The sequence below is a fragment of the Taeniopygia guttata genome, chromosome 3 (genome assembly GCF_048771995.1).
Source record: "Taeniopygia guttata chromosome 3, bTaeGut7.mat, whole genome shotgun sequence".
NCBI classification, from domain to species: domain Eukaryota; kingdom Metazoa; phylum Chordata; class Aves; order Passeriformes; family Estrildidae; genus Taeniopygia; species Taeniopygia guttata.
Genome location: NC_133027.1, coordinates 34,204,179 through 34,216,232, shown reverse-complemented (window position 1 = coordinate 34,216,232; position 12,054 = coordinate 34,204,179). Strand labels below are relative to the sequence as shown.

General features: G+C 45.1%; 1 protein-coding gene across 1 annotated transcript in view; it reads left to right on the top strand.

Annotated features, from left to right (window-relative positions):
• The first annotated feature begins 1,920 nt into the window (after positions 1-1,920).
• The window catches only part of ELOVL4 (ELOVL fatty acid elongase 4), a 32,783-nt gene continuing 22,649 nt past the window's right edge, over positions 1,921-12,054 (top strand). The window contains exon 1 of the mRNA XM_002188699.7: positions 1,921-2,025. Coding sequence (XP_002188735.1) covers positions 1,926-2,025 — 100 coding nt within the window. The 5' untranslated portion in view covers positions 1,921-1,925. The remainder of the gene's footprint in view (positions 2,026-12,054) is intronic.

Below are 12,054 nucleotides of genomic sequence, written 5' to 3'. Positions count from 1 at the left end.
CTTTGCCATGTTGATTCACTCAGAAGCCGTTCTGTTTCCAGCATGTGGCCAACACAAATGGCCACATACCAATTTGAGGATTATGACTCAATCTCCTGGTTTCCTTTTGATTTAAATGATAATGTTACAAAAAGTTCTGAAGCTGTGCTTTAGACAATGCTAACCACATATCAAGATACTAAAAGTCCAACAATACACTGCAGTAGTTTCTCCTTTTGGAGGCACAGGAACCACAGCTAACACTACACTGTCTGCCTCCTTGCAACTTGAGAAGCAGGTTGGTGTTCAACTTGCTCTACCAGTGATAGATCCATTTCAGAGCTCTCATCAGACCCTCTGCCACGATCATCACCATCAAAACAAGGCATAAGTCAAGTCACTGTAATTCTTGAAGAATTTTGATTGACTGTTCTCATGTGAGAGAAGTAGCAGCTGCCCATACATCCACTTCGCTCCAACTTTCAGCCGGCATTGGGGTAAGTTGGATTTCCCTGTCCATTGAGGCCTCCAGGTGCTGACATAGCTCCTCTTCATTTTCCCAGTGTAGGTGATCCCTACTGCCAGCCACCTGGTTTTGGTGCAGTGACTCTGCTTCCAGTGGAGTAACTAGTGATGGCCAGTGTGCCTCTCCTGTCCATAGGGCTGGGATCTCAGCAGCCAGAGCAGTGCAGGAGCTAAGCCGGGGCTGACTCACCCAGGAGGAGGAGCTCGAGCTGTGCTCACCAAGACCAAGTGACAAGAAGTGATAGAGGTGCTGCTGCACTGGAGGAGGGAGAGGCAGACACCATCTGATCTGTTGCCTGCTAGATGGAAAGCTTGCAGCTTGGGTGGAGCAGGTCCCCTCCTGCCCCTCGCTCCCGAGGGTGTCATGCAGCCATCTGCACTATGCAAGATCACGGGGCAAACAAGCTGCCAAGGAGATAAGAAGCAAAGGGTGTGAGGAGCAGGTGGCGCCTTTACACCAGACAGAGGTTTTGCTGGGACTGAAACACAGGGTGCAGAACGGATGCTTCTCCTGTAGCACCCAGCAACACTCCAGGCAGCTGAATCTCTCTGCTCCATGAAACGACCATAAAGGCCCTGGTCCAGGAGATAAGGGGAGGTGTGAGAAGGGCAGCTGGGTGTTACTTGGAGAAGGCTGGGCAGGGAAGTGCCACCAGGTGGTGGGGTAGGGAGGTAGCGAGGTTCCGTTGCGGTTGCTGGTGTTATCTGTACTGGGAGGAGAAGGGGTCTTAGCGAGGGCTCCTGGAAGCAGCAGAAGAGCCTCGATATGCACAGACGGAGGTAACGCCAACACCGCTCACGCCGGACCCTCGGCGTGTCTGTCAATGAAATCCAAACTTGTACAAAGAGTAAAGAAAGAAAGGAAATATGAGTTTACTGAAATATTCATTTCCCCCCTTTCTGGTAAAATAAAAAATAAAAAAATCCTATTTGAACATAAAAAGCCAGGCCGAGAGAACAAGCGCCTCCTCGCCACCCCACACGCCCTCCGAGGGAGGAGGAGCGGGTCCCGCACCTGCTCCGCGGGTCGCCGGGCGCCTGCGCGGCCGGGCCGCTGCTCGGGGCCGCGCACCGCGGGCGCCGCCGGGGGCAGCGGGACGGCGGCCACGTGACGCCCCCGCCCGCCCCGCACCGCGCCGGGCGCTGCGCACCGAGCCGGGAGCGCCGAGCCGGGGCACCGAGCGCGGAGCCGCGGCCGCGCCGCGCCGCCCCCCGCCTCCGCGCCCTCCACCCTGCCCGCGGGGCACGGGAGCCGGTGACGGGAGCGAGGCGGAGTCTGGAGGGAAGATACGGAGAGATAGAGATTTAAATCACATCCCCGGCTGTAGAAGGGGCAGCAGCAGCAGCAGCCCCGGCGCAGAGGCACGGACGCACGCGCCGAGACAGGTCTGCCGGCTCCGCCGCTGCTGCTGCTGCTCACCATGGGTGCCGCCGCCGCCGAGCCCCCCAGCGCCATGGGCCTGGTGTCCAGCGTGGTGAACGACACCCTGGAGTTCTACCGCTGGACCTGGAGCATCCGAGGTAACGCGCCAGGGCGGCCGCGGCCCCGCCATCGCCGTGCCCGGCGCCCCCCGCCCGCTGCCACTGATGCGCAGCGGCTCAAAATGGCTCCATCTCCCGGGAGACGCGGAGCGCGCTCCGGCTCCCCGGGATGGGGCCGCGGCGGGGGCAGACCCCCCCCACTGCCGCCGGCCCTCCTCGCCCCTCCGGGTGCGCTCGGTGCGGTGTTTGTTTATCCGCCGTAATCCCGTGTAGCGGCCCGGGTGCGCGGGGCATCGATCCGCGGCAAGGTGAGCGCGTCCCCCGGGCGCCCGCGGGTGGACGTAGCGAAATCCGCTTCCCAGGGCCGTGGTTCCTCCGGTTTTCTGCCGCCGCGGAGTGCCTTGGGGTTGTCATACGGGCATCTGATGTCGGAGGTAAGCGAGGCCCTCCGGCACAGCCGGTCTTTGGCTTCTGCGGCAGGTGGGAGCCCCGCGTCGGCATCGCGTGGAGTTCAGCAAAAGAAATGAGGAAATGGTTGTTACCGCCAGTGCAGCAGCTTTTCATTTTCTATTAAATGTGTTTGGGTCAGTCCTGCTGTTTTCCGTTTTCAATGTGCTCCACTCCTGTATTGGCACTCCACGACTGCAGTGTGGCAGATGCTGAAGGAAGAGTCAGTGTCTTGGAATATGGAGAAATGTGCAAAAGCAGCTTGCAGTGCTGGGACAGCAAATGAGGTGGTACCTTGCTGCAGTGACCGGTAGCTCTGGAAGTGTTACTGGTCAGTGTGAATGGTTCTGTCTCGTGTGTCAAATGAAGGGAGTCGCTTTCACAGTTGCTACTGTGAGTGGCCACGGGCAGCTGGCAGAAGGATCATTTACTCCTTTGGATGTTTTCTTCACTTTCTCGTTGTCCACGCAGCGATGAGGTTTAGCTATTTTGAAGCACACAGAGCAAAACTGGAGTGCATGCAACTGTGGATGTATTTCATGGCGATGTGAAAGGTGGGAATGTGGGGCCTTCGTTACAGACGGGAAGCTCACTGCATCAGCAGTCTTTGCTTTTCCGCCCCCCCTCCCTTCTGCCATCTGTCAGATAATAAATTAATCTTATGTTATAGATTGAATGAGCTTACTTTTTTTACAATTTAACTTTCCATAGCTTCTGTGTTTTGCTATATTTTAAAAATTGAGCCTGCATTATTTTTCTCTTCTGTTTTTAAAAACTGCCAGAATATGAGAGCAAATAAAAATGCTTGCAGCAGCACTGCATTGTAACCTGCCAGTGTTTGCTCTCTGACTCTTGCAACATACAATTGTTCATAGACTGCCAGGTAACAAATGAAAGAAATGCTATTCTAGTCAATCAATAGCATTTTCAGATGGATATAAAAATAGATGTGGGTACAAAGTTGATAACATTTTTGAAGTTGAGGAAATATATCAGAACTTGTGCTATTTTTTTCAAACAAATCAAGTAATTGATAAAGTTAGTCTGTCAGTTGACCATGTCTGTTGTAAGCAAAAATGATCAGAGGAGGGGAAAAAAAAAAAAGAAAAAGCAAGTAAATGTTAAGAATGTAATGATAAGTAAGTAACAGTGATGCTACACATAGAGCAAAGTTTTTTTTTCTGCTTCTTTGGAGGATGTTAAGCATTAGTAGAATCACATTGTTTTGCCCCTAACATATGTGTAAGTCTTACTAATTTACTAATGGAAAAATTTTAATTTTTGCTTTAAGTTCGGTAGCATTGCTGTTAAAGCAGGATTCCATTGTAATGAAGTCATCAGTGCTATCTTGTGGAGAGTTTCTTGTTCAGATTTTGGATTACAGCAGGTCCCTTCAAGGCTAGTTTTGAGTAGAGCCTAAGTCACATGAAAAACGCATTACAGTTCTTATTTATACCCAGCTGTATATGGAATGAGGTTCTCCTGTAGTTTTTACAGTCAGGTAGGGATAGATGAAATATGTAATATGTCACATTGTAGTTACAAGAGTTACAAGGTAGCTCAGGATAGAAAGTGTTATTCATGAGGCAATGCTGTGTGGCTCTTCAGTGAAATAATTTTAATGCCCTAAGTTCTGCAAAAATACCTGCTCAGTTTGCTGCTTTTCTGCATGTTTCTTTGTTGAGATAAAAATAATTGTCTCCTTTTGCCATTTCTGAGTGAACATATAGCATACTTTTAGTACCTAAAAGAGGTACAACACAAGAGCAGGAGAGGGGCCCTTTACAAGGGCATGTAGTGATAGGACAAGGTAAGGGCTTCAGACTGAAAGAGCGTAAGTTTAGATAACAGGAAAAAAATCTCTCCTGCAAGGATGATGAGGCACAGGAACAGGTTGCCCAGAGAACTTGTGGGTGCCCTATCCCTGGAATTGTTCAAGGCCAGGTTGGATGAGGCTCTGAAATTCTAGTGGAAGGTGTGTCTGCCCATGGAAGGGTGGTTGGAAGTAGATGATCTTTAAGGTCCCTTACAACCCAAACCATTCTATGATATGTTAAAATTGTAAATTCAGCACTGTTATGAATTCACCTTTGTGTTAAGAGCTATGACAGTAATGTTGCTCAACAGAAAACACAAATTATGGCATGCAAGACCATTGCCTAATGTTCAATATCATTAAATAAAAAACTATACCACGCAGCAAAGTTGCTCAACAAATGATGCTATGCAATAGCATTACACAATAAATCATACTGAAACACTACTACACAGCAAAATTACACAACAAAATGTGAAGAAATTTTATTCCCACTACTACTCCTACACTTATTCTCTCCATTTCCCTCTTCCATTTTTTATTGAACACCTGTGTCTTTAGCACTGTTCTCTGTATTCAGCAAGATTGTCTTGCCAGTAGGTGTTTTCTCCTGCTGCCTCGGACTCCTGTGATGACACTTGTGTAGAACTGTGCCAGAACATCCCACTGAGTATTGTGCTGCTTTATTTTTGCACATTAAAGGTTTGATCATTTCTCTCCCCTGCTTTGTGCTATTTAAAAAGCAACTGACCTTTTCTGAGACCAAAAAAAAAAAAAAAAAACCACCCAAAAGACCAAGTATATAATGAGCCTAAATGGATTTTGAGTTGATGTTACAATTTCTTTTAGCATTAAGCATGCTGTCTAAAGTTGATTTGTTTGTGGCTTTGGTTTTTGAAGTCTTGCATTTGGGAGTAATAGCAGCATTCTGTGACCTTTTTCCCTGAGTATATTATCAAATACATTTGCAGCATTAGCTTGATGCTTTTGCTTGTTCATTTGTTGCAAAACTACTTTTTTCTCTCCACCCTTGACTACTTTCAGACCCCTTTCATGAAAGCCCAATATCCATTGTAACTATATATTCACTTAGGAGGCTGAAGGACATAAGTTAGGAAGCCATAATCTTCAAGAAGAAATAGAAAGGTCAAAAACATGTTCTTAGCGGTCATCGAGAGCAAAAAAAGAGGTGGTCAGAGGAACAGTTACTATCAGGAAATATGATCTAGGAATTCCATGCCCTTATTTCTGTCAGGGCATGGGACCAGTTGCATGTAATTGTTAGGGCAGGGCTTCCTTCTTTCTCTCAGCTCGAGTAGCTGGTTGGGGTTGGATTTGTCAGGAAGGATTAAGGGGATGATTAGATGACTGAGCAAATGACTTAAAGGGAGGTTCCAGGCTGAGTCCAGGGGAACTATTAAGATGAATAACTCAGGACACAATCCAGGAAAGAAGAGTGTGGAAATCTCAAAATGTGGGTGAAGAGACCATTGTCAGCTGGGGAGGGGGAATAGGAGGCTGTGGCTTGAAAAGAAGTTTCATGAAACACTTTTCAAAAATATTTATTTAGAGGAACTACTTAATTTGAATGTACTGAGCTAAGGAACAGAAGGCTTTACTGACTTTGGATGAGAATGATTGTTCTTGGAGCTCAAGAGTTTAAAGGAAGCAGGGCCATCCCAGGCCACGTGGGACTGCTTTGGAACAGCAACTATTTACAGACTTTTTCCATCAGTAGGAAAGGAGAGATGCAAACTTTCACTTTAGTGGTAGGGTAGTGTTCTACCTAGCATCTTGTTCAGGAGCAACCTCAATTCTAGGTTTTATCAGTTGGGTCAGAAGTCTAAGGCGGTGAGGATGGAGAAGATGGGAAACTTGCTGGTTGCCCAAAAGGTGAACCAGTGGAGCAGCTTCCTTGAGAACACTGATTGCCATGAACGCTTTTATTAAGAGACCTTGGGACTAGTTTAAAATTACCCAGGAAGTTCAGGTTCATTTTCTTTTTCAGTCCAGGGAACAGAACCAGAACAAAACACATTTATGCTTCCCTTGTACCTTCCCCCATAGAGAACCCAAGTATGACCAAAGGATCCTGAGTGTTTATGTTTGAGAAAAATTCACTGGGGTGCTTAGCAGAACACTCTGAGTGCAAGTAGTCCCTTGTAGCTGAGGATTTGTGCCAAAGCTGGAGGCAAGTAGAATGCCAGTGAAAGTGCTTCAGAGGATGATGATGGGGAAAGAGAATGAAGGGTGAGATTAAGGTTCATGAAGTCTGTTTCACAGAAACAAAGCAGAACATGTTCCTAAACTTTCAGAGGGCTGGCTGAGCATCAGATTTGGTGATATGGCACAATGCTTGTCTTGCAGATACAATATTCTTCTCAAGGGAATAGTTTCTTCAGTCTCTGGCCATGACTGCGTAAAACACAAGGATTAGACAGGGAGAAACATACTGGAAATGGAAAAGCTGTCTGACTGGGCTGGCTGTCTTGCAGCAGAAACACAAAGAAAAATCCTGTGGCAGAAACAGCGCATGGAGAAATTGATTGTGAAAGTAAGGAATATTAATGCCTAGATCATGAGATTGCTGTCAACTAAACTGAGCAATTGGAGTTTATTTGATTCATTTGACATTTAATTGCCAGTTAGTGAAGGGAGGGAATTTATTAGTGAAGAAAAAAATAATGCTTGGTACTGAAGGCAATTTGCTGAGTGTTTTAGGGAAATTCTACCCCCATTTCATCATCAGGAGATTTTATCAGATCGTACAACTCAAATGACATAATCAGAACTAAACAGATACCAACCATTTTTGGAAGTGGAAACATCATTCAGAAAAGTACGTTAGTGAAGGGGAAATGTCTACTTAGAGATCTTGGGTCAGCAAGCTTCAAGACCTTGGTCATGTGAGAATATAAGCAAAATGAACTCTATGGATGAGAAGCTGAGTTTTGAGTGAAATACTTCTCTTTCCTAAAATGAAGGAGGAGAAGTTGTAGAGGTATATGCAAATCTCAGCTCCAGAAAAGAAATGAAACAGAAAAAAAAAACCTTCAAAGAGCACCAGCAAGAATGTAATACAAACTTCTGTTTGAACACTCATCAGCATATTCCAGAAGGAAAAGTGTAGACAAAATGACAAGAACATAACTGCATATTTGAAAATTCATTCTAAAACTATGTAGGTAGCATGTCTTTAAATCTTTGAAGGAAATAAGTTGTTATGAATACTCTTAAAGGAGAATCCATGGGAAAAGATCTGGAAATGGCTGTATACAGAGTTTAAGCAAGCTGATTGCATGATCTTAATGCCTGCTGCAGAAGGCCAAATGATTAGATGTTCAGAATTCAGCACATGGTAAATTACTGTTGCAGAGTTCCAAGCAAATAATGTTTCTCAGCTGAGGCATCGTGAGGTGCAAATCAATATGTGGTCCTAGAGCTCATACTGCAACCAGAGGTGAAGAATTCTTGAGAATTTGAAATACCCTTGCTATGAAGCAGATGCATTCATCCTGGAGACTCCACTGGTTACACATATTGATCAAGGATAGTGGCTGAACTCTTGTTCCATAGATAGCCGTCTCTGGTTGGAGCACCTTGACTAGGAGTGTTCATAGTTGCCGCCCTGCATTCGTGCTGTGCTCAGGGTGAAGGGGCCTGTGGCAGGCCTGTGGTTATAGATATGAACTACCAGAAGAGGCTGTATTCAAGGCAGCTATGCTATGCTATCCTGTGCAATCAGGGAAGAGTGTCAAAGGCTGCACAAGGACAGGTAGTAGAAGAGGCTTAGGGAACATAGGATGTAGTTCCTTTTAAGGTCTTGTAGATCAGAAGTGGGTGAGGCAAGACTCCACTTTTTCCTCTGCCAGTCCAGACAGGTTTTTGGAGTTACTTGATTGGTTGGGAGAGCATTTAGATAAAAGATGAATGAATGAAAAGACTCCAAACAGATATGGAGAGGACTTTGAGAAGAACTTGCTAGGATGCAAGGCTAAGTGAGGAGAAGAGGCTGTTGTGTGTACTGAAGAGTTTTTTGAGGTAGGGCAAGTGAGGTTGAATGAATGCCTGAATGGCCTGAAAAAATAGAGCTAAATGAGAGTTCATTTATCTAAAAAGAATTGACCATTAAAAGAATTACAACTTTGGCTTTTAAAGAGTGTTGATATGACTGGGGTGTTCCCAGAGCACAGAAGTTGTGACAGTGTGATTTTAAGGACAGATCTGATCCATAAGGTAGGACTTCTCTGACTAGTAAATATATGACAAGGCCTTGCTTTCTCAAGCTGTATTTGGAAACCAAGTTGGAGCTACCACTGCACTTCATAAAGATCTCTTAGAGTGGCACTGACTGACACCTCATTTAGGAGGATGTAGATGCTGAATACAGTTCCTGGATTTTGTATGGTGACATGTGGGTACTCAGTGTTGTCAGACTCAAGTGCTTCTGAGTGTATGAACTTCAACTTGTGGAATTTTAAGGATGCAAATGAAGGCAGCTCTGAAATTCAGGCTTGGCAGTACTTAGGTGTTAGCCCTGTTGGGGTTTTGAGTACTGCATCCCAGCTACTAGGCAAAGCAGTAAGTAGCTACAAGGCAAGCCTGGAGATGAACAGAGGGCAGCGTGGTTTGTATTAACTCATTTTGTGTGTGCTTGGATCTCAAGATAAGCATGAGCTAAATTACCTTTCTCTCATGGAAGGTGAGGGAGAATAAGCTACCAAGTTTGGCTTGCATTTGATGCAAGATAGTGATGCCTGTGGGCATCAATTGCCCTTGGTTTTGTTTTGCTTGGTGCCTTGAACTCAGTTTCTTTCTTTAAGTACTTGAATAATCTCAGTGGTTTGATCCTTAACTTCCATCCTGAAGCGTTCACTCCCTCCGTGGCATTGTGTCTGCTTGTACCATGAGTTTCTTCCCTTGTGTTTGCATGGCAAGGGTTTGCTACTAGGGGGACTATGCTAGAAGCTTCCCTCATGTCCAACAGAGCCAGTTCCAGCCCATTCCAAGATGGGCCCGCTCCTGGCCAAGGCTGAGCCAATCAATGATGGTAATAAAATCTCTGTGACAGCAATCCCACCATGAAAAGCAGCATGGCCAGCAAATTGAGGCAGGTGAGTCTGTCCCTTTACTCCACTCTTGTGAGACCTTCCACCTCTGGGGTCCCCAGCACAAAAAGGACAATGACCTAACAGAGCAAATCTAGAGCAGGGCCACCAAGTTGTTCAGAGGGATGGAGCACCCCTCCTATGAGGAAAGGCTAGGAGAATTGGAATTGTTCAGCCTGGAAAAGAGAAGGCTTTGGGGTGACCTAATTGTGTCCTTCCAGTAGCTGAAAGGAGCCTACAAGAAAAATGGAAAGAAACTTTTTACAAGGGCCTGTGGTGAGAGGATATGGGGGAATGGCTTCAAACTGAAAGACTGAAGGTTTAGGTTAGAAATTTTGGGAAAAAATTCTTTATTCCGAGGGTGGTGAGATGCTGGAACAGGTTGTCCAGAGACATTCCCAGTCTAGTGGAAGATGTCCCTGTTCATGGCTGAGTTGTTTGAAGTGGATGATCTTTAATGTCCCTTCCAAACCAGGCCATTCTATGATTTTACAATGATGTATTTAAGAAAGGGGGGGGAAGGGGGGTGGAAATGGCACAGAATAATTGCAGCCAGAGAAGAGAAGAGTGAGAATATGTGGTAATCTGCAGACATGGAGGAGGTGCTCCAAGCACTAGAGTAGAGATTCCCCTGCAGCCCATGGGAAAGACCATGGTGAGGTACCTGTGCCCCTGATGCCTGTGGAGGTCCATAGGGTGCAGAGATCCATCTGCAGCCAGTGGAGGAGCCTCACACCAGAGCAGGTGGATGCTGTAAGAAGGCTGTGACCCAGACACAGGAGCAGGCTCCTGGCAGGAAGGATCCCAGACTGGCTCAGTCTGTGAAGAGCTGCAGTCTGTGGGAAGGACTCAGAATGGAGAATTTCATGGAGGAATGTCTCCTGTGGGAGCAGCCTGACCCTGGAGCAGGGGAAAGGCTCCTCCTAAGGAAGAAGCAGCATCAGAAACAGCACATGATGAACTGACTGTAATCCTTATTCCCCATCTCCCATTGCCACTGGCAGGGAGAAGATAGAGAATCAGGGGTGAAGTTAAGCCTGGAAAGGAGGGAGAATTTGGGAGAAAGGTGTTTTTCAGGTTTGTTCTACTTCTCATTATACAACTCAGATTTTGATTGGTAATAAATTCAAGTAACTTCCCAAGTCACATCTGTTTTGTGCATGACCGTAATCAGTTTGTGACCTCTCCCTGTCCTTCCTGCTCTCTCCAACTCCCTGAAAGGTGGCTGCAGTCAGGTGGGGGTTGGTCTCTTTCTCCAGGCAGCAGCTGACAGAATGAGAGAACACAGTTTTACAAGAGGACACAGTGTTAGGCTGCACCAAGAGAAATATAGGTTGGATATCAGGAAAAAGTTTTTTACAGAAAGAGTGGTGAAGTACTGGAATGGTCTGCCTGGGGAGGTGGTGGAGTCACCATCTCTGGAGGTGTTTAAAAAACGAATGGATGTGGAACTTGGTGCCATGGTTTAATTGAGGTGTTGGGGCATGGGTTGGACTTGATGATCTTGAAGGTCTCTTCCATCCCAGTGATTCTGTGATTCTGATTAGCTCATGAGCCTTATCTTCTATTTTCTCTACCCTGTCCAGCTGAGAGGAGAGTGATAGAGCAGCTTTGGTGGATACCTGGCCTTCAGAGAGGTTCAAACCACCACATCCCTAGTTTCACTTTCTGTTTCAGCATAATCATGAACTCTTGACTGTTTGGTTTGTTTCCATCGTATTTTCCTATTCCTCTTATCTATTTCTGCTACATCCAAAAAGTTTCTTCTTCCAGCTCTTGCATATGTTGTGCTTAGTTTACATACTTAACTATGGTGTTCTTCTGTTTTCTTTTTTCTATCTGCTTATAGATATTATCTCCTTGATTCTTTCTCCCTGTTAAGACAAATAAAAAAAACAAAAAAAAAGTTTTATTGCTTTCTAAATGTTCCTAGAACATTGCTGAAAGAAGTGTATTTGTAACCCATGTCTTTGACTTTTTCTGTTGAGCCAGCAAATCTTCTCTCTGATGTGATTTTATGTCCTTCTATTCTTAGAACATCATTGTAACACCTTGTTTTTAAATGGTTTGAGTTAACATAAAGGAAAAAAAAAAAAAGAAAAGTAGTTAGTACTTAAATTGACTACCTGGGTAAATAGGAGACTTCATAATCATATTTTCTACACAGTTGAATATTAAGTGGTTTACCAGGAACAGATATGCCTAATAGAAATACTTACATACAGAGTATCCTAAAATGCTTTGATAAATAGGTCAGGTTTTTTTCTACTCTGTCCAATCTCCATTTCAGTGATACCTGGATTTTTTATGGTGATGGAGAAACGTTATTGCTGAAACCATTAGAGAAGCTTGGGGCCCATGTGTTAGCATGGACAGTAACACAACTGTGGAAGTGAAAAGACTTGGTTGTAGCAGTCGTTTGGACGTGGACATTATGTAGCTTCCAAACTGATGATTTTGCTACTGTGTACTTAGTGAATGAAAAATTCAGACACTGATCATTCTTTTAATCACTTTTGGGTTAAAAGCATTTTGTCATTCAGTTCATATTTGAAAAACATCATTTCAAAAATAGTCTTTTTTTTTGTTGTTTTTTTTGTGCTTGGTTCCTCACTCCCCCAGTTTGTAATTTTTGCTGATGTTAAAGGGATGTTGAGGAATTAAGTTCTAAATGTTTTAGAGTTTTGTTTTGGAGGC